Raw genomic sequence first — 23,501 nt, forward strand, 5'->3', positions numbered from 1 at the left:
TCAGACTCAGGAGAAGAGTTGTATGATGAGGATGATGATCGGGACCATCTGCATGTGCCTCAGAGTCCGACCCCGGAAAACATGTTGTATCGTGTGTTTAGGTACTAAAATCTGTGTTCCCACTTCCCAGTACTGCCCGGGTCCACGGATCCATATAATTTTTTGGGCAGCACTATCAAACTGTGGTACTATGAGTGAGTTGCCATGGTCCTTCTGTGCTGTCACACTCACCGTCTGTCTGCAGATGGATTGTTCAACACAGCTACGCCATCTGACATGTAGACCTTGACCATCTTCTCCAGGCGATTGGTGTTGGAGGACATGGAACTGCCCGATTGCTGTTCTGTGGGCTGCTGCATGGGTGTCAGAAAATGTTCCCACTCCAAGGACACTGCCAATACCATTCCCTTTTGGGCACTAGCAGCAGCTTGTGTTCTTTGCTGCCCTCCTGGTCCTCCTGGGTTTGCTGAAGTCAGTCTGTCGGCGTACAACTGGCTAGAGAAGGAGGAGGATGTCAATCTCCTCTCTAAAGTCTCCATCCTCAAGGGCCTGCTGGAATTGTTCCATTTTTGACCTGTCTGACACTTTCTTCAATCAGTTTTTTTAACATTGTGTTTGTATAAACTGGGTATAAACCCAGTAATTGGTGTTGTCCAGAATAATGAATAATAATGAATAGTGAATAATGCACGGGCCGCGTTCAATGCAGTCTAGCATGAATTGAGCCATGTGTGCCAGAGAATCCTGCCAGACTCCTCTGTCTTCATGTTCTTGTGAGCGTTGTGATTGTTGTGATGCACCATATTCGTCACCAGCATCACTTTCTTCCTCTTCTGCTGTCCATTCCTGATAAATTGTGGAAGTCCAACGTGCACCGCTCTGTCCCTCGGCAGTGGGGGCATCCAATTCCTGCTCCAACTCCAGCTGTTCCTCGTCCTGTTCTTTGTCAAAGCTGGGACCAGCGTTTCCTGAGGCAGGTTGCCTGATGTTGGTATCATCACGCTGATCGTTTTCATCTTCAGATTCCCCCACTTGCATCATGCCAGCGGTTTCCATCTTCAACATTGATTTCTTCAGTAAACACAGCAGTGGTATTGTAATGCTGACTGTAGAGTTGTCACTGCTCAGTCACAAGCAACGTGGATTGCTCAAAATTTTGGAGGACTTGGCAGAGATCCAACATGGTGGCCCAATCAGATCCACAGAAGCTTGGTAGCTAGCTGCTGGAATGCGCCTCAGCACTGCGCAAAAGCGTGCTAGCATGTGCAGCGTAGAATTCCAGCGCGTAGGGAGGGACATCACCCAGCGAGCGATGGTGCGCTAGATTGAAGCGCTCCTGCATCTCTTGGTGAGTCCTTCAGAAGCGGTACTGGACTTTTAAAAATGTTTTTTTTTTCCTTCAACAGAAGATCTGCCACGTTGGAGTGAGGAGGACGCCGCCGACCCCGACACCAAGCTGAACCCCGGCGAACTCCAAGCAGAGGATCTTCAGGAACCCTCAAGGCTTTGAGCAAGCTGAGGAGGATCAGCAGTCCCGACGAAAACTCTCCTCATATGTGACTGTGTGCAGTGGAGTAGAGCTCCCCAGAACAACCTCTCACTTGTCACTTTGTCACTGGTCACTTTGTCACTTGTCACTTTGTCACTTGTCACTTTGTCACTGGTCACTTTGTCACTTTGTCACTTGTCACTTTGTCACTTGTCACTTTGTCAGTCACTTTGTCACTGGTCACTTTTCACTTTGTCACTTGGTCACTTGTCCAGATGATCTCGGTACACCTCCTGCGATTCAAATTCCTGCACACATTGCTCTGGGATTTGGGTGTGATGAATGATGCATCTAACTGGCCACCGGAGGCAATTAAGGCCTTCAAAACATTGAAAGCAGCTTTCTGTTCCGCCCCCATTTTGCGTCATGTTGAGTTGTTGACGTCATGTTCATCCTCGGCCTCGCCTTGCATTTCAGTGCGAGGTGCATTTTCCACAGAAAAAGGTTGTGAATCCGGGCACAACATTTGTGGCTGTTCCATTGACCTTTCACAGGTAGAAGATTGTGGGGGTGGGAATAGCTCCTCCGAATAGCCCATTGTGTCCTGAAAACTACTCATTGCATTGCTTTGCGCACGCATTTTTTTGTCCTCATGCAAGGCCTGAGTTGCGCCTGAAAGCGTGGCCTTCTCCTCCTGCGCCTCCTCCTGTTCCATCACGTCTGCTGCTGCTGGGTTAGCGTTGCCGCGTGGTCCCTGTTTATGGAACCTCTTATCTTTATTACATTTATGACTGCATGGCGGTACAAAGCATGCTATCCGCAAGCTTCTTGTCCTCATGCAAGGCCTGGGTTGTTGTGTCTCAAAAAGCGTGGCCTTCTCCTCCTGCGCCTCCTCCTCCTGTTCCATCATGTGTGCTGCTGCTGGTGCTGGGTTAGCGTTACCGGTCCCTTTTCCTGGAACCTCTTCTCTGTATTACATTTATGACTGCATGGCGACAAAAAGCATGTTACCTGTGCAAAGAAACATGACATTTTCCACATTTAAAAGACAGTTTTTCCTTTGAAACTTTACAATCAATTTTCTCAAAAACTATAAGCTCTTTTTCAAATTTTTTTTTCCTCTTGTACCCACTTCCAAGGTGCACATACCCTGCTAATTTGGGGTATGTAGCATGTAAGGAAGCTTTACAAAGCACGAAAGTTCGGGTCCTCATTGACTTCCATTATGTTCGGAGTTCGGAGCGAACACCCGAACATCGCGGCGATGTTCGGCGAACGTTCGCGAACCCGAACATCTAGGTGTTCGCCCAACACTAGTACCCAGTTATGTTATGGAAACACAGAACCGCCAGGCATGGATCTGTAGGGTTCTGTATGTGGTGAGGGTTGGGGGAGCAGTGATATGGGGTACCCAGTTATGTTATGGAGATAAAGAGCCACCAGGTATGGATCTTTAGTAAAGTACAAAATTGCCAACAGCAGAAAAAAGCAAATGTAATGCATGAATTGTGCAGATTTCTCGCGGTGTTTCCCGTTACCGTCCACAGTTTCTTGTGATGCCTCCCAAACTTGTGCCCTGGCTAAACGGTTCCCCAGAAGTCTGGAGGCTTCCTGTGAATTTGACATGCTTATGGCAAAAATGAATCGATTTGGCCGCCCTCCTCTTCACTGCACGGAATGTTCTAATAAATTACAAAATGCGATTAGCAGAATTTGTCCTTAGCCTTTTGGGGCTGCTGACAAAATAAAACAAAACTCGGTACAGATGCCAGGAGTACTGCCAAGTAGCAGCGTAACCCGGTGAGCGTCTGCCACAGCCGTGGTGACTGGAAATTCTGTCATCCCCGGGCCTGTGTCATGTCCAGCCCCACAGCAGTACTGGCACTGACTTCTGAGGCGTGGGGAGCCTCCGCCCTGCACGCTGCAGACTTCTGCTCGACCGTGCCACTGCTTGAAAGCAAAATGATAATGCTTACCTGTCTCGTCGGGAACTCGGAGCAACTGCCGCCTAGACCATAAATCACCCAGGCAGCGGGCATGCTGTGTCATGTGACTAAACTTCTGCCAATTCTGAATGATAGTTTAACTGATGAAATGGCTGTCTAAGCACTGTAGTGGTGACAGATGCCATCTGTAAAGTGTATAAAGCCACAGAAGTCAGAATTCACGATTTGCTTTAGGGCCGCTTTCCACTAGCCGCGATTCGGTTGAACAAGCGTTTCGCCGGCATTTTGCCGATCGCTGCAAGTGCAAACTCATTTGCACTTGCGCTTGCAAGAGGAAAAGAAGCCTTACTGTCACAGAGGATAAGCTGACAGGAAGCCATACACCCCATTGACCATTAAGGTGGCCACTAACAGTTCAATTTCTAGCGAAAAATTGTTAGAGCAATCAGAAATTCTGATCGGATTGGTTGTAAATAATCTCAGTTGATAGGCACGATCGATTACAAACGATTATAAAAAATAGTCGTCCGATTGGATTTTTGTCAAACCAAAATTTGGATTTTCTTGTTGGTTGTGATAGATAGGAAGCAAAGGTTGGTTCGTTGATGGTGTAGTGAACGATTTTTCGTCCGATCAGAATTTCTGATCGTTCGTACGATTTTTCGCAAGAAATTGGACTGTTAGTGGCCACCCTAAGACAGATCCTTCTCTGATCGAATCTGATCAGTGTGGATATATTATAGTACACATAGATGTTGCGCTCTTCTTTCTGTCTATAATCTGCACTCTCTAACTAGAGCCAACACGCGCTAACATTGATTTGACTATAATTAGTGTGGATATATTACCTGCCCATACACTACACAACATTCCCCATAGATTTCAAGACAAGACACACAACATTTATATCACGCTTTTCTTCTGGTCGGACTCAAAGCACTTCCGGGCTGCAGCCACTTAAGGCACGCTCCATAACTGGCCAGGATCATTAGGGAGCTTTGCCCAAAGACTCCTTACTGTTTTACAAACTGGCTTGAGCCAGGGTTGTACCCTTGGTCAAAAGCTCAAATCCCACATCAAAGGCAACAGCCTCAACCAGTACACCATGTTAGCATAAAACCGCCACTGACGGGGCAGATATAATGTGAGGAGCAGCAGAGAGCGGCAGAACAGATCTCAGTACAAAGGTATGAGCAGGGGACAGACATAACGTGAGGAGCAGCAGAGAGCGGCAGGGCAGATCTCAGTACACAGGTATGAGCAGGCGGACAGACATAATGTGAGGAGCAGCAGAGAGAGGCAGGACATATCACAGCACACAGATATGGACAGATGGACAGACATGATGTGAGGAGCAGCAGGACAGATCAAAGCGCACAGATATGAGCAGGCAGGCAGACATAATGTGAGGAGTAGCAGGGAGCGGCAGGACTGATCTCAGCACATAGATATGAGCAGACGGACAGACATAATGTGAGGCGCAGCAGAACAGATCAAAGCACACAGATATGAGCAGACAGACAGACATGATGTGAGGAGCAGCAGGACAGATCTCAGTACACAGCTATGAGCAGGCGGACAGACATAATGTGAGGAGCAGCAGGGAGCGGCAGGACAGATCTCAGCACACAGATATGAGCAGACGGACAGACATAATGTGAGGCGCAGCAGGACAGATCAAAGCACTCAGATATGAGCAGGCAGACAGACAGACATAATGTGAGGAGCAGCAAAAAGCAACAGGACAGATCAGAGCACAAAGATATGGGCAGGGGGACAGATATAATGTGAGGAGCAGAAGGACAGATCTCAGTACATAGATATGAGCAGGCAGATAGACATAATGTGAGGAGCAGCAGTGAGCCGCAGGACAGATCTAGGCACACAGATGAGCAGACAGACATAATGTGAGGAGCAACAGACAGCGGCAGGGCAGATCTCAGCACACAGTTATGAGCAGGTGGACAGACATAACGTGAGGAGCAGCAGAGAGAGGCAGGACAGATCACAGCACACAGATATGAGCAGGCGCACAGACATAATGTGAGGAGCAGAATGAAGCCGCTGGACAGATTGGAGCACACAGATATGAGCAGGCGGACAGACATAATGTGAGGAGCAGAAGGAAGCCGCTGGACAGATTGGAGCACACAGATATGAGCAGGCGGACAGACATAATGTAAGGAGCAGCAGGGAGCCGCAGGACAGATTGGAGAACACAGATATGAGCAGGCAGGCAGACATAATGTGAGGAGCAGCAGGGAGCGGCAGGGCAGATCTCAGCACACAGTTATGAGCAGGTGGACAGACATAATGTGAGGAGCAGCAGAGATTGTCAGGACAGATCGAAGTACACAGATATGAGCAGGCGGACATGCATAATGTGAGGAGCATCAGGGAACCGCAGGACAGATTGGAGCACACAGATATAAGCAGGCGTACAGACATAGCTTGATGAGCAGCAGGGAGCAGCAGGACAGATCGGGACACACAGATATGAGCAGATGGACAGACATAATGTGAGGAGCAGCAGGGAGCGGCAGGGCAGATCTCAGCACACAGACACAAGCTGCTATGCAGTGCCCGGTGGGTACTGTGCCCAGTCTCTCCATGGTTATGACTGTGATATATTTGCCAAGAAGCTTCTCTCTGCGGTGGAAGGAAATTGTCTCCGCACTGCCAGAGTGACACACACAGGGCTCTTTTGTGTGAGACTCGGTGCCGAGCGGCAGCCAAAGCAAGAGGAAAATGCCTCTGTACTTCCAATCCACAATCTGCACCTCGCTGACAGGGCAGAGCGCACGCTACAGGGGGACGTAAAGGAGGGACACGAGACTGGCCACACGTTCCTTAGAGCAAAACCCGAGGGCTGCAGAGGAGGGAAGGCAATAAAAATGGCTGCCGCAGAGCCAATGTTTGCCTTTCCAGTCCTCTGAGTCTTTCCGTCTGTGCGTTCCACATTCTCCGTCTACCTTGTGCCTGGCTCATCTCACACGTCCGTGTCCTCGCAGTGCGAGCCAAGAATATCCATGTGACTGGTACATTACTATTTACCTAGCCGGCAGCACTGGCCAGGACCGAGGCTGGCATTAAAGGGGCAATCATCGCCAAGGTAGAGCAGGAAAGTGTTGGAGGTTCCTTTATAGAGCTAGCAATCAGCGTGGTCATCAGGAAAGTGATGGTATTCCTGCAGATACAGGGGAATGTTTCACTTCTCCATTTGTGAACGTGCAAATCTGCTTAAGGGCCCTTTCACACCAAGGAGGTGAGGTATTTTTACCGCACCCCACCGCCTGGCAGAAAGTGGAGACTTTCATACTTTCACGTTACGTGCGACGCGATGGAAGAGACGTTTTTGCTGCATTCCCCCGACACTGGTTCAGAAGTACATTACCGTGCGCCGATCTGCGTTGGCCCGGAAGTCATGTTAGTCTATGGCTACGTGGGGATTTAAAAAAAATTACAGACTCGATGTCACGCCTCGCACGAATATTTTTACAATAGGCTTCCGTGCACTTCCTGATAGCCTGAAGCAGGAAGTGACCACAAGCGAGCGTCACTTCCTGCTTGGCCCAATGCCAGGTGGGGAATACCGCATAGTAACGCGGTATTCCCTGAAGGTCTGTTTCTGGCGGTGCGGCGGAAGTGACGCACATCGTAGCTGCCACCAGTTTACAGTGTGAAACCAGTCTAAAGCAGGGGTGTCCAAACTCTTTAGGCCAAGGGCAATATAGCTGTTCTTGGGAGTGCTAGGGGGCAGAACTAGTGAAATTAGACACAATTTTGCTGATTGCCGTAGGTACACTATGCATTTTGTCAAATAAGATATCTCCACAGGAAATAACCCATATACCGTACTTTATACTGGTTGAGTACTTTATACTCTTTGAACTCGATGGACGTATGTCTATTTTCAACCAAAATAACTATGTAACCGTGTGCAGTTAGCACAGTGGCAGCTGCTAATTAGTGGCTGTTACTGCTGCTGGCATAGTGGTGGCTGCTAATCAGTGGCTGTTACTGCTGCTGGCATAGTGGTGGCTGCTAATCAGTGGCTGTTACTGCTGCTGGCATAGTGGTGGCTGCTAATCAGTGGCTGTTACTGCTGCTGGCATAGTGGAGGCTGCTAATCAGTGGCTGTTACTGCTGCTGGCACAGTGGCAGCTGCTAATTAGTGGCTGTTACTGCTGCTGGCACAGTGGTGGCTGCTAATCAGTGGCTGTTACTGCTGCTGGCACAGTGGCAGCTGCTAATTAGTGGCTGTTACTGCTGCTGGCACAGTGGTGGCTGCTAATCAGTGGCTGATACTGCTACAGTGGTGGCTGATAACCTACAGACAAACAAAGTGGGAGGCAGAGCACCCAGCTACGGCCTGCAGGCCGCATGGAATTAAAGACTCTAGGGAGCTTCGGGGCCACTAGAAAACGCTCGGCGGGGTGCAACTGGCCCCCAGTCTGGACTTAGGACATGCCTGATTCAAAGTGGACCCGAAGAGATTAAAAAAAAAAAACTTCACTTACCTGCAGCCTACCTGTGCCCACAACGTTACTGAACGATTCTTCATTCCCCCGCCGCGGCTTACTTTTGTTTTGGTCAGTTGACATCCACTGTGCCTGTGTGGCCGTAGCTGCGCGTGTCCTCATTCACGCTCCCGTCGCCAAGAGCGTACTACGCAGGCCCAGTAGAGATTTCCTCGTACTGCAACTGTGCAGGATGCTCCTGGCCACGGGAGCGCGTACCATGTTGCATACGTCCAGGGCCACGCAGGCGCAGTGGGCGTCAACTTACAAGTGAATGTGAACAAAAGCGAGCCGCGGTGGGGGAACAGAGGATGGTTCCAGGACGGCGTGGGCACAGGACGGCTGCAGGGGGCTGGTAAGAAGCCCCGGGTAAGTGAAACTCTCTTTTTTAATCTCTTCAGTTCTGCTTTAAAGGACATTCGAGGTGAAAATAAACTGATGAGAAAACCAATTGTATCCATCCTCCTCCTCCTAAAAATGACTTTAAAAAAAAAAAATACCCCACAGTTTTATTTTATATTTAAACCTAGTTTTTAAGTTTTTACTGTTTCATTGTCTCTGCTCAATGACACCTTCACTGAACTATGCTAGAGCTCAAATCTATAAATTATTGCCCCTTTTTATCTCTTTCCTGCTCTCAGAAGCCATTTACTGACAGGAAAGTATTTTATGGCTGTAATTACTTATCAGTGAGGGTTATGCTATAGTCTGACCCAGTCTGACCTGGTCCCGACCCAGACAGAAACTGTCACTTGCATACCTGATGTTTAAAGGGGAACTTCAGCCTAAACAAACATACTGTCATCAAGTTACATTAGTTATGTTAATTAGAATAGATAGGTAATATAATCTCTTACCTACCCTGTTTTAAAAGAACAGGCAAATGTTTGTGATTCATGGGGGCTGCCATCTTTGTAATGGGGGCAGCCATCTTTTTGGTTGAAAGGAGGTGACAAGGAGCAGGAGACACAACTGTCCTGTGTCCTGATTACCCCTCCGAGCTGCACACGCTAGGCTTCAAATGTCAAATTCAAAATGTAAAAAAAAAAAAAAAAATTGCACTAAAACAGCAGAACGAGAAAACAACATCAGAAATCCCATCACGCTTTGCACAGCATCAGGGGAAAAAAGCCCGGGCAGTTTTCTTCTGTGCAGCTAAAAATGAGGCTTGTATAAGAGAAACAAAGTTCTAATGCTGTGAAACTGTTAAAGAAACACCAAGCCTTGTCAGTGCTGCTGAGTCGATTTTTAGTCCGGAGGTTCACTTTTACTCTTTCAGGCAGAGAAAGAATAAAAGGAAAACAGCATAGTTATTTGTGTGCTTGGCACTGTACATACACATGTCTATCTCATCATGTCACCTAGGTTGTCCTTTAAAATAACCTGCATTCAGATGTTTATGGAGAGAGTCTCGGGCCGGAGTTATAAATTGTGCCCGCCCTTCCTGCCTCACTAGAACTGCCAAATAAAAATGCAATTTTAGCAAACAACTGACTTTGCAATTCAATAATTGTGATCTAAAGGAATCGATCGGACCCATAGATAGGATAGAAAATTAAAGCAATCAGTTAATTTAAAATATTGTATTTGGGTGCCGTGACACCTCAAAAAGAAAGCACAGAGACAACGGGAGCCCAAAAGTGCAATAAGTCATAAATAATGGAAATAAGTAGCATGAGAAGGGTTTCTCACAAAGATGGGTTGCATAAGGCTCAACCGAACACGCATGATAAATTTCATTTGTATATGAAATTGTCTTTCTTGAGGTAAGGTAAAGTGTTTAATTTTATTTGTTCTTAAAGCGGATCCGACATTAAAAACTAACTATAACAAGTAACTTGTCTATATATCTTATCTACAATACAATACAATACAATAACATTTGTAAAGCGCTTTTCTCCCATAGGACTCAAAGCGCATCTAAAGTTTAGATACAGCAAATCTAGCTGCAAACAGCTTCAACAGTTTATGGTAATTTATTCCTGTGATACAATGAGGGCAGCCATGTTCTGTTTGTAATCATTACACACAGGCAAGCTGATCTGCATCTCCAGCCCTCAGCCTGTGACAAATTTACTCCCCTCTCCTCCTCCCCTCTGCCTCTGAAGTCTCTGGCTAGTAACCTCCTCCTCCTCCTCCTGCCCAGACTGAGCTCCCATAAGCCCTTGCTACAGTGCCAAGGCACTCTGAAAAAGCTGTGGGCGAGGCTTGTTTAGTTTTTAGGGAATTAGAGTATTCAAACAAAACAAAAAAAGTATTTGGATTGAGAAATTCTCTATAGACTATATGTAAGGAACACAATTATGCAATGAGTAAAAGTTTATTTCGAATCCACTTTACTTCAGTTTTATCAATTCCTGGACGCCTCTAACCCACTTTGAATTTAAAATAGAATTGATCCACAAAATTGATAAATTGATCCTTTGTTGTCAAGCTTGACATACAAATGAGAAGTACATTTCTCCCAGGTTAAAATGAGCCATAAATTACTTTTCTCCTATGTTCCTGTCACTTACAGTAGGTAGTAGACATCTGACATTACTGACAGGTTTTGGGCTAGTCCATCTCTCCATAGGGGATTCTCAGCATAGCCTTTATGCTTTATAAATACACTCCCTGAAAAAGATTTGTACAAAGATGCTGGCCAGCCTGCCTGCTCACCGTACACTTTTTTAAGCAGCTCCAAATTCCATTCACAAAGTGCTTTTGAAAATAACAAAAACCCTAGGAATCCCCTATGAGGAGATGGCCTAGCCCAAACCCTGTCGGTTCTGTCAGTTTTCTATTACCTATTGTAAGTGACAGCAACATAGGAGAAAAGTAATTTATAGCTCATTTTACTCTGGGAGAAATGTACTTTGTATTTGTATGTTTACAATTATTTAAAATTCAATGATTTTCACAATAGTGATCCTTTAAATAGATTTTAGCTTTGAAGTCGTGTTACTTCTGCAATCTACTCACCAAAGCTCCCAATGGCAACAGAATCCTCAACTCCTCCCTGCTCTAAACAAACAAGTCTTGGTTGGAGTTCTACTTAATGTTATATCATGACACACAAAGAAAGCTCAAACAGGAAATCCTCTTCACTATCCTATATTTAAGCCGATCGCCTAAATTTGGATGACAAATAAAGCACAAGGGATAACACGGTCTGGGATTGTATAAGAACGAGCCTCTGGCGAGAGGTAAAATAAATGTTTCTACTCAGCCAGCGTTTCACAGTGGAGTTTATTTGTTCAGTGTTGGCCTTGGTGAGGCGGCATGAATGGCAGGGCCCAGCTATAAGCCGCGCTGGCCAGTCGGGGGGATGGCACCGGCTCTCCTCACATAAAGGGGGGTTTTCAGTGTTTGGGAAGAAGTTTTCCAGCAGGAAGTGAGAACAGAGTGCCTCACAGAGCTGTACATAAAGAGGCAGTGAGAGCACAACCCTAATTACCTGTGAGTGACACTCAGCCCCTGACCTCACCCAGCCAAACTGCAGGGCCTCCCGTTAACCCTTCTCTGCACAAAGGCCACGGCGGCAGGTGAACGCCCTTGTCACACAAACACACAAAGAGCCAGTCACCGGGATCACGCCGCTGAGCGACAACCTCACGCAGCTACCTGGCCGCTCAGCATCCCGTGTGACGCAGCTGAAGGGAATTTATATTCTGCGAGTCCCTTCGCTAAACTCCGTAAAGCCTTAAAGAGGAACTCCAGTGAGGAAAAAAAGTGCTTAATTTTTACAATAATTATATATAAATGATTTAGTGTTTGCCCACAGTAAAATCTTTCCTCTCCCTGATTTACATTCTGAAATTTATCACATGGTAAAAATGTTTACTACTGGCAGGTGATGTCTGTGGAAGGAGATGATGCATTTTTGGCAGTTGGAAACAGCTGTTATTTCCCAGGGTGCTCCCAGTGTGATGTCAGCACCCTGGTGCTGACATCACACTGTGGAAGGGGTTTCACCACAGAATCCGCCATACAGAGCCAGTTGACAGAGGAGACAGTTGAGTTAAGTGCTTCAAAAGACAGTGCTGTTCATGACTTTATAAAGTCGCAGTGCTCACAGACGCTCTTTTGTATAGATAACAACTGAAATTTCTTAAAGAGGAACGGTCGCGAAAATCATAACATTTAAAACACATACAAATAAGAAGTACATTTCTCCTAGAGTAAAATGAGCCATAGATTACTTTTCTCCTATTTTGCTGTCACTTACAGTAAGTAGTAGAAATCTGACATTACCAATAGATTTTGGACTAGCCCATCTTCTCATAGGGGGGTTTCTCGTGGTTTTCTTTATTTTTAAAAACACTTAGTGAATGGCAGTTGCTCCGTCCAACTGCCAAAGTAGTGTGCAGCGAGCAGGGAGGCTGGCCAGCATGCTGAGAATCCCCTATGGAGAGATGGATTAGCCCAAAATATGTTGTTATTGTCAGATTTCAACTACCTACTATAAGAGACAGCAATACAGGAGAAAAGTAATTTATGGCTCATTTTACTCTGGAAGAAATGTACTTCTTATTTGTATGTGTTTTAAATTTTAGGATTTTCGCGATGGTTCTTCTTCAACTCTTCCTGTACTGGAAACAATATGAGACTCATATCTGTGCTAATCATGTTTTATTTTTTTTGTACTACACATACAAATTATTATATCAAGTTTATTTTCACTTCATATTCCCTTTAATGTTGTGTTAATTTTGACTGCGTATTTCTATGATTTTGTATTAAATGAAGTTTTGAGGTTTTGATAAAGTTTATACAAATGTGTATGCACCTAAGAGCGGATTTCATTTTTGTCTATTATTCATTGGCTTTTGTTGGCAAGAATGTAAGCGTCACACATTTTGGACCTTGTCTAGAGACCAATAAAACTTAACCTTTATTTCATTATAATAAAATCATTGCCATTTATTCGAAATATTGTGCTTTCATTACTTTTACAAAAACCTAGTTGGGAGTTTCAAAATTGTGTCTCTGAGGTTGATAAATCGTATTCTCCTCACATCTCCCAAAACTAGGCACTAATAGATATAACTGCTGAGTTTCTTTAGAAATAAAAAACCCTCCACCTTAAACCAACATGTTTCGGCTCCTTAAACTAGAGCTGTCGTCAGGGCTAACAATAAAGAAGTGACTAGGGTGCAAAGTGCATAATAACGATTAACACAGCTACCTATAAATACATAATAAAGAAAACAAGAAATGAGAGCTGTGCTCTCAAGCAATGTCAGCAATCAAATGAAGCTCTCTCATAGCTTCCCTTATATACCATTGCATATGGGTGGGTTCCAAGAAAAAAAACCCTCCCATCAAAAGTAAACTCTACTATTGGTTACAGTGATTGTCAATCACGCATTAGGTACATTCATTGGTTGTCTATATTACACCATATCTTTCCAAACAACCTTTTCCCGAGTCCTCTTTCATTCAGGGGACTCATGGTGGATATAGCGCTCTCTCCGCAAGCATATGCCGCCTCTCGTTAGCCTCTAAAATTAGTTACAAATGAAAACACTGTGATCGGTAAAAGCTCCCATAGAGTAGCATTGGAGAGCTACTATTGGTTGTTGGAAGTCATGTGGGCAAAACGTCATCCCTTCCTCCACCATCCTGTGTACTATAGCGCTGTCTCCATTGGTCAGTGTGCTCCCATGTGATCAGACGTCACATTATACTCATTCCTATTCAGAGCGTCTTACTAACGTAGTAGGATAGGGGACGCTAACGGAACCATGGCTACCAACATAACAGTACGTCACTGCCATCCCAGACGACGGGGACACTACTACAGAAGGGGGGAGAGAGGATGTAGCTTTATGTAAACAACACTGACGTCCTGTCAACTTATTTAAAGTACCTCATGATAAACACCTTCTCCATCTCGTAATCTCCTAGGACTAGCTACCTTTTACCTGAAACTACAGAACACTAATAGATGGAAAAAATGGATTACGGTAACCCTCAATTTAAGCCTCAATAAACATTCTCTGTGTTTTGGTCATTATTCACTCATGTAAATACAAGAATATCAATATCTATCCATATATATGCAAATGTTTAACATAGATATATGTTTTGCACTGCATAAACAGTCCGGAGTCACAGACAGGCACCGATATTTAACTCATTGGGGGTTAACCTTTTCTGGTGGGTATATTTATTGTGCTACACTACATGTCATCAGATGCTGTGCCGCCCAAGAGCAAGCACAACACCGCGTACAATACATTTATGTCCCCCTTTGAGTCAGACAGTACTATCCATTAAGCCAGCAGACATTTATCGAGATATCCCTGGAGCAACTATGGTAAGTGTCCACGAGTGCACCTAGTAATCCAAGTATGCAAAATGGATGTCCAATACTAATTATTTAATAGATGTATATAACCAACATATTCAGAGATGTTAATCACACCTCCATTGTTATGACAAGGGAGATAGGGGATATTACACCTATCATTTATCAAAAGGGTACTACGAGTATCCACATACAGAATAAACCTCAAATAAAAGGAGTATAAGTGAATCCCTCATTTAGTCCCCTAGGGCTCATAGTTCCAAGACGGTAAATCCACTTAGCTTCCAGCTGTCGTAATTTCAGGTCTAAGTTACCTCCTCTGGGGCCCATTTTCCACTGTTGTACCACAAAGAATCTCAGACATCTCTCATTTCCCCCATGCACCTCTCTAAAGTGTCTTGACACCGGAGTATCTTTCGGATTTCTTATGTTCCCCAAGTGTTCTTAAATTCTCTGTTTCACTTGTCTTGTTGTCTCCCCTATATATAGAAGGGGGCAAGGACATTCAATTCCATACACCACCCCCTCTGTTTCACAATTAAAGAAATCCAATAACTGATAGGATCTCCCATCTTTAGGGGCCACAAACTCTTTACATGTTTTTACATTAATGCAGGCTTTACAGCGTCCGCATTTGTACATGCCCTTTAAAGTTTTCTCAAGCCATGTTTTCTTGATTGGTTTATTCATTAATGGTAAGAAGGAGTGTACCAGTTGATCTCCAATATTCTTTCCCCTCCTGTAGGTGAACATCGGGGAATTTGGGAGAATCTCTTTTAGCTGAGTGTCTAACTCAAGGACAGTCCAATGTTTCCTCACTATCCTTTTAATTTCATCCGAATCTTGCGAAAAAGTGCTAACAATCCGCATTTTATTCTGAGCATTGTCCTGTCTCTCTCTTGGTATCAGGAGGTCTTCTCTTTAAATATCTCTTACTTTGTCAAACGCTTCCTCGATTACAGCATTTGGATACCCTCTTTCTTTAAATTTGTTTTTTAGGGTGATGCATTCATCATAAAAATCGGTTTCATTAGAGCAATTTCTTCGTGCTCGAATGTATTGTCCTTTGGGGATACCTTTTTTCAATGGGATGGGATGATGACTATCCCAGGAGAGTATAGAGTTTGTGGATGTTGGTTTACGGTAGATTTTAGTTGCCAACCCCCCATTAGAGGATTTCCTTATCTCAACATCCAAGAAACTTAGAGCGCTCCTTTCAATTTCAAATGTAAAGAACATACCTATATCGTTCTGATTTAGGCGATGTACAAATTCCACGAACTTGGATCTGGGGCCGTCCCACAGAACGAACACATCGTCTATGAAACGACCCCAAAAAAGAATCGATGTCGTGTATTCTGCCATTTCTGTTGAGAACACCACTGTATCTTCCCACCACCCCAAAAACAAATTTGCGTAGGATGGCGCACAGCTCGTCCCCATCGCACAACCTCGTCTCTGAATGTAAAACTTATTTTGGAAAAGGAAGTAATTATGATTTAGATTGAATTTCAACATTTCAATAATTAATGCAGAATGTTCACGCAAGTGGACACTTCTGCTTTGCAGGAAGTAGCTGACGGCCTTCAGGCCCAAGTCGTGTTTAATATTATTATACAGTGATTCAACATCCAAGCTGGCTAGCCAGACCTCCTCTGATACATCAAGACCCTGAAGTCTATTCAGCAAATCCATAGTATCTCTAATATAAGAAGGGAGGCTCGTAACAAATGGTCTCAAAAATAAATCGACATATTTGCTGATCTGTTCTGTGAGGCAGCCATTTCCTGAGACTATTGGTCTTCCCGGAGGGTCTACCAATCTTTTGTGTATCTTAGGGAGGGAGTAGAAGGTGGCTATTGTCGGATGTTTTATTAATAAATTCTGAAGATCACTTTTTGTCAGAGTTTCTCTTCTTACAGCTTCATTTAAGATTGACTCTAGTTCACCATAGTATGCTTGTGTTGGATTCTGCTCAATTCTTACATAATGTTCTATGTTGTTCAATATCTGCATACACATACTGATGTATTGATCCCTCTTCATCATGACTATATTTCCTCCTTTATCAGATTTTTTAAAAACAAAGTCCTCATTTCTACTCAGAGCCTCCAAAGCTTGCTGTTCAGCCAAGTTCAAATTACCCCTCCCTTGTTTATTCTTAGTTTTAGCTAAATCCTCCAGATCTCTCTCAACCGCCTCTATAAAGATCTGAATCGGAGGGTAAGAACTTATGGATGGGCAGAAAGTACTCTTTTTTATTAGATTGCTCTCAGGTGCCTGTACATTAATCTACCCTGACACATTCTCTTCTAGTAAAGACAGAGTTTCCATATTCCGTGTGTCCATATCTGCCTCCAATTTATTTTTCATTGCAGTGGAGTTTTTTTTTTTTTTTAAGAATGTAAGCGTGCAAGTGGCGTAAAGAACAAATCGAGGGCGTTCTCAGACACACTGTTCCTATTGGCAGTATCGGTATATTTGTATAGGTTCTTGCCTTGGAGCGCTTTAGAAGATGATAAACGATACCTTGAGAATCCCCCCTGGGGAGTTGGAATAGTCAGATTAATAATACCGACTATAAGTTATGCTTAGGGAAAAAGTCATTTACAGTGCATTTTACTCTGGCACTAATATACCTGCTATATTCATGTATTTTACAGTTTTTTGTGATAGTAGTCCTTTAACCACTTCCGGATTCTCGTACGAGCGGCCGTTCCATGTCAGTTCACGGAGGGTGTCTCCGTGAACACCCTGCGAGCCGATCGGCGGCTCGCAGGGTAAATGTAAACACACGGGGAAGATCTTCCCCGGTGTTTACATGCATACGGCGCTGCTGCGCAGCAGCGCCGTAGAGGAGATCGGCGATCCCCGGCCTCTGATTGGCCGGGGATCGCCGGCATCTGATAGGCTAAAGCCTATCCCATCAGGCGCAGGACGGAATTCCGTCCTGCGCCGCTCACAGGGGGAGGTAGAGGGAGGGAAGGGGAAGGCGGCCAGGAAGCGCTGCGGAGGGGGGCTTTGAAGAGCCCCCCCCCGCAAGCGCAAGCAGCCGGCGGCGATCAGACCCCCCCAGCAGGACATCCCCCTAGTGGGGAAAAAAGGGGGGAAGTCTGATCGGCCTGGCTGCTAGCTGATCTGTGCTGTGGGCTGGAGAGCCCACGCAGCACAGATCAGCACACAATTTCATGGTGTGGAAGTGGTTAAAGGTACACTACTGTGAAAATTGTACAATACAAACGTACATTTCTCCTCTAGTAAAATGCACCAAAAATTACTTTTTCCTATGTTGCTGTCACTTATAGTAAGTAGTGAAAAGTTGAAAGATCTGACAGGTTTTGGTTTAGTCCATCTCCTTATAGGAGATTTTCAGTATTTATTCTTTACAGAGGTACTCCCTGGAAAGCATTCAATTACGTTCCCCCTCCAGGCCGCCATGGACTCAAGAGTAAGGCGCAGTTCGGCTGCAAGCTGTTGCTGGTGGCTGAATTGCACTAGTTTTGGGCTCCATCTTTTACCGGCTCCCAAATTACCCAGTGAGCGCCGCTGTAGCCGCAATTCACATTACAGCCTATAGCGACGCCCAAATGTCCGCCGCCCTTTCTGCCAGTCTCGCAGCCTCCCTACCCGTTTGCACACTACTTAGACATGTACTAAGCAACTGCAGTTCAGTAAGTGCTCTTGTAAATAAGTGAGGATCCCCCATGAGCAGATAGCAGAGTCCAAAACCCCTTTTTCACTACCTACTGTAAGTGAAGGGAACATAGGAAAAAAAGTAATTTATAGTGCATTTTTTTAATGCAGTACAAACATAAATTTACGTGTATGTATTTTACATTTTGCAATTTTTCATGACAGATGTCCTTTAAAGGAAATCAGAGACGCTGTAACGAAGATTTGATACTTACCTGGGGCTTCTGACAGCCCCATAAGCACCGCTGAGACCCTCGCCGTCCTCCCGCGTGCCTCCGTTCAAGGGCAACCAGCCCCGGTAACTGGCTAAGTCGTGTCAGTCGGGGTCTTCTGCACATGTGCAGGAAGTCCGAGCATGCGCAGTAGACCCTGACTGATGCGACTGAACCAGTTACCGGGGCTGATCTCGGCTGAACGGCAGACCGCAGGAGGGCGGCGAGGGACTCAGACGTGCTTATGGGGATGGAGGAAGCCCCAGGTAAGTATCAAATCTTTTGTTTACAGCGTCTCTGGTACACTTTAAGGATACATATTGTAAGCATGTTAATCTAACAAGGCATTCATATATTCAGGAAATGTATCAATGTATTAGCCAATAGTTTATCAGTAGTCATAGTAGACAGGATAGTCATCTGTGGAGCATCTCTGTGTAAAGCTCAAGAGACTATCTTCAAGCTGACTGGTACATATGTTATGCATACTGCGCTTCCTTCCACCCATGGCACTGAATTGCAGTGGGTGGATTCCTTGGTGTCATAAATAGTGCTGCTTCTCCCATCGCCAGTCTGAGGGCTGCTGTGCAGGAAATAGGTTCAAACACTAAATTTAAAGGACAGCTGAAGTGATTAGAATATGGAGTTTGCCATATTTATTTCCTGTTAAACAATACCAGTTGCCTGGCAGCCCTGGCAATCTATTTGTCTGCAGCAGTGTCTGAAGTACACCAGAAACAAGCATGCCGCTAATCTTGTCAGATCTGACAATAATGTCAGAAACACCTGATCTGCTGCATGCTTGTTCAGGGTCTGTGACTAAAAGTATTAGAGGCAGATGATCAGCAGGATAGCCAGGCAACTGGTATTTCTTAAAAAGAAATAAATATGTCAGCCTCCATATCCCTCTCGCTTCAGTTGTACTTTTATGAGTATATAAATACAGTACTTGCTTTTTCTATGTTTACGTGGTATACCAGTGGTAGAATGTAATCCTTTGATTTCATCTGTTATAAAAGAAAATGTGGTTACAACGCAGGTGTCAAACTCAAGGCCCGCGGAGAGAATGCGGCCCTCCGTGCCATTGTAAGCAGTAATAGAAAACCGGCGCATCCAAACAGCACACCAGCCCATCTAGATGAGCCTATGATAAAAGCTATGAACGCTTACAAGGTACAGAACGGAGATGGATCTGGCAGGCTGGTACACTTTGTAGCCATATGACTGGCTGGGGTTGAAACCGCTGCTGGGACTTGTAGTTCCGCAGCAGCCAGGAGGCCATAGGGCTGTTAACACCTGATCTCATCTATGACCAAACAGAGCATGTCATCCCCGGTGAGGTGTGTGTGGCGGATTGTCCTCTCTACACAACAGCCCGGCTCTGTGTCAGGAGAAAGACTACATTCAGGCAAACATATAATGAGGCATTCACCACAGTGCACTCTCCAGCAATGCTTTCTGTACTGCAGCCTCCTGAGCACGTCACACCGAACACAGCCTCCTTCCTGTACAGCCCATCACAGCCTCCCTCATCTACACTGCTAAAGCAGAACCCCGACCACCATACAGAGCGACCCTGGCAGAGACATCTGCTGCACTCAGTGCTGGTCACTTGACTCTAGTCTATGCCAGTGAGGGACAGTGCACAGCACAGATACAGAGAGCAGTAGAAACCTAAACCTTAGGAATAGGACAGCAGATTAAATACACAGAAGTCCAGTTCACCATTGCAGACAGCGCTGTGTGGAAGTGATTACTGAAAAGAAGTTATAGAAAATTCCTGCTTACAGTTACAGTTTTACATTTATTGAAAGGATTGAATGTTACCTCTCATCCGCTAAAGATTAACGGCTACAAAATTGTAATAATAGCTCTGTGACTAAATGTACCCATTTCCTATTATTTTTTGTAAATGCAGTAAGAGAATGTTACTAATAAATGTGTGTAATAAATGTGTGACCTATATGCCCGCTGAATGACCTATATGCTCGGTGCCCTCTGAATGATCTATATGCCCGGTGCCCGCTGAATGATCTATATGCTCGGTGCCCTCTGAATGATCTATATGCCCGGTGCCCGCAGAATGACCTATATGCCCAGTGCCCGCTGAATGATCTATATGCCCGGTGCCCGCTGAATGACCTATATGCCCGGTGCCCGCTGAATGACCTATATGCCCAGTGCTCTTTGAATGACCTATATGCCGAGTGCCCTCTGAATGACCTATATGCCCAGTGCCCGCTGAATGACCTATATGCCCGGTGCCCGCTGAATGACCTATATGCCTCGGTAATTCACAATCACTTAAAACAGCAATAGTGTAGTTCCACCCCTCGAACAATATCCTATACAATACACATACAATATAACGGGGTTTTAAATGAACAATCAACGTGTTCAAATTTCTTCTAGATTGCAGACAGGTACCACAAGAACCACATACAGGACTCCACATCAAAACATAAGACTGCCTGACACGTGTTTCACGGCCAAAGACCGCTTCCTCAGAGGCACCCAGTACATACACATATCAATTGTTGGTTCATAGGTAAAGTCAAATCGCAATCTATAAGGAACAGTAGATCTGTTCTCCTAAACGGGACCCTGGACGCTGAAGCGCATCCATGGAAGATAAGTAACCCGTTCCCGTTTAGGAGAACAGATCTACTGTTCCTTATAGATTGCGATTTGACTTTACCTATGAACCAACAATTGATATGTGTATGTACTGGGTGCCTCTGAGGAAGCGGTCTTTGGCCGTGAAACACGTGTCAGGCAGTCTTTTGTTTTGATGTGGAGTCCTGTATGTGGTTCTTGTGGTACCTGTCTGCAATCTAGAAGAAATGTAAACACTGAAGAATAAACGTTGATTGTTCATTTAAAACCCCGTTATATTGTATGTGTATTGTTTACTATATGCCTCGGTGCTCGCTGAATGACCTATATGCCTGGTGCCCTCTGAATGACCTATATGCCCGGTGCCCTCTGAATGACCTATACGCCCGGTGCCCGCTGAATGACCTATATGCCTGGTGCCCTCTGAATGACCTATATGCCCGGTGCCCGCTGAATGACCTATATGCCTGGTGCCCTCTGAATGACCTATATGCCCGGTGCCCTCTGAATGACCTATACGCCCGGTGCCCGCTGAATGACCTATACGCCGGAGCCCGCTGAATGACCTATATGCCCGGTGCCCGCTGAATGACCTATAAGCCCGGTGCCCGCAGAATGATCTATATGCCCGGTGCCCGCTGAATGATCTATATGCCCGGTGCCCGCTGAATGACCTATAAGCCCGGTGCCCGCAGAATGATCTATATGCCCGGTGCCCGCTGAATGACCTATAAGCCCGGTGCCCGCAGAATGATCTATATGCCCGGTGCCCGCTGAATGATCTATATGCCCGGTGCCCGCAGAATGATCTATATGCCCGGTGCCCCCTGAATGACCTATATGCCAAGTGCCCGCTGGATGATCTATATGCCCGGTTCCCACAGAATGACCTATATGCCCAGTGCCCGCTGAATGACCTATATGCCCAGTGCCCGCTGGATGATCTATATGCCCGGTGCCCTCTGAATGACCTATATGCCCAGTGCCCGCTGGATGATCTATATGCCCAGTGCCCTCTGAATTATCTATATGACCGATGCCCGCTGAATGACCTATATGCCCGGTGCCCGCTGAATGACCTATATGCCCGGTGCCCGCTGAATGACCTATATGCCCAGTGCCCGCTGAATGATCTATATGCCCGGTGCCCGCTGAATGATCTATATGCCCGGTGCTCATAGAATGACCTTTATGCCCAGTGCCCGCTGAATGATCTATACGCCCAGTGCCCGCTGAATGACCTATATGCCCGGTGCCCGCTGTATGACCTATATGCCTGGTGCCCGCTGAATGACCTATATGCCCGGTGACCGCAGAGTGATCTATATGCCCGGTGCCTGCTGAATGACCTATATGCCAAATGCCCGCTGAATGACCTATATGCCCAGTGCCCGCTAGATGATCTATATGCCCGGTTCCCACAGAATGACCTGTATGCCCAGTGCCCGCTGAATGACCTATATGCCCAGTGCCCGCTGAATGACCTATATGCTCGGTGCCCTCTGAATGATCTATATGCCCGGTGCCCGCTAAATGACCTATATGCCCGGTGCCCGCCGAATGATCTATATGCCCGGTGACAACAGAATGACCTATACGCCCGGTGCCCGCTGAATGACCTATTTGCCCGGTGCCCGCTGAATGACCTATATGCCCGGTGACCGCTGAATGACCTATATGCCCAGTGCCCTCTGAATGACCTATATGCCCAGTGCCCTCTGAATGACCTATATGCCCGGTGCCCGCTGAATGATCTATATACCCAGTGCCCTCTGAATGACCTATATGCCCAGTGCCCTCTGAATGACCTATATGCCCAGTGCCCTCTGAATGAGATATATGCCCGGTACCCGCTAAATGATCTATATGCCCAGTGCCCGCTGAATGATCTATATGCCCAGTGCCCTCTGAATCTCTATCTTTTCAGACACAATGTGAGCCCCTCATGTTTTTCTCCCAGTGCAACAAGCCTTACCCGGCTGGCAAGCTGTCTGAGGAAGGGGTGGCATCAGTGGAGCGCAGCAGGGGTCCTCCGGGGGTGTCCAAGTTGTCACCAGGTGGTAGGATGGACCCCGGAGAAGGCGTAGAGCTGGCGACACTGGTAGACAAGGTACCGGCAGAGGAGATGACATCAGTAGAGGCGGGCGTGTGGGTGAGATCCCCATTCACTGTAATCACCGAAACACACATGAGAACAATGCATCATCACCAGGATTATACTGCATATAAACACAGAGAGAACAGATATACTCCATGCATTATCCGCTATCAGCAATAAGAAGCCAGGACGGGCACAGGGTGAAACTGCAGGTTACCTTCACTCCAAAGCTAGATGCATGCAGAGGACCCCCCCCACCTATCCTCTATCAGCCTACATTTTTATTGTTCCATCTACGTGGCCACCTCTGCTCAGAGTGGAGAGTGCGTATGAATGTCCCCCGAGCTCATTGAGCCAGCCCCCCCCCCCCCCCCTCCCAGTGCTCCTTACCCTCCCGCTGGAAGCCGCTCCATGGTGTGCTGTGCCTTGTGCCTTCCCCACCTCCATAGCAATAGTGCACGTCGCTCTGCTATAGCGGACACTGAACACTTTGGGCGATAACATACAAGTGTGTACACACTTCAACGCCCACTCTGAAGGAGGCAACCTAAATAAGAAGCAATCCCACCTTCCACCCCTCCCCCAGGCGTACGTGGCAGTTTGTCGCAGGGCTTTTTTTTGCAGGGTGAGCC

The 23,501-nt window shown here is 46.0% G+C and overlaps 1 protein-coding gene across 1 annotated transcript in view; it reads right to left on the reverse strand.

Annotated features, from left to right (window-relative positions):
- LOC137538478 (NEDD4-like E3 ubiquitin-protein ligase WWP2) overlaps positions 1-23,501 on the reverse strand; it is a 209,280-nt gene that overhangs the window by 90,898 nt on the left and 94,881 nt on the right. The window contains exon 6 of the mRNA XM_068260693.1: positions 22,747-22,939. Coding sequence (XP_068116794.1) covers positions 22,747-22,939 — 193 coding nt within the window. The remainder of the gene's footprint in view (positions 1-22,746; positions 22,940-23,501) is intronic.

The sequence above is a fragment of the Hyperolius riggenbachi genome, chromosome 11, assembly GCF_040937935.1.
Source record: "Hyperolius riggenbachi isolate aHypRig1 chromosome 11, aHypRig1.pri, whole genome shotgun sequence".
In the NCBI taxonomy this organism is placed as follows: domain Eukaryota; kingdom Metazoa; phylum Chordata; class Amphibia; order Anura; family Hyperoliidae; genus Hyperolius; species Hyperolius riggenbachi.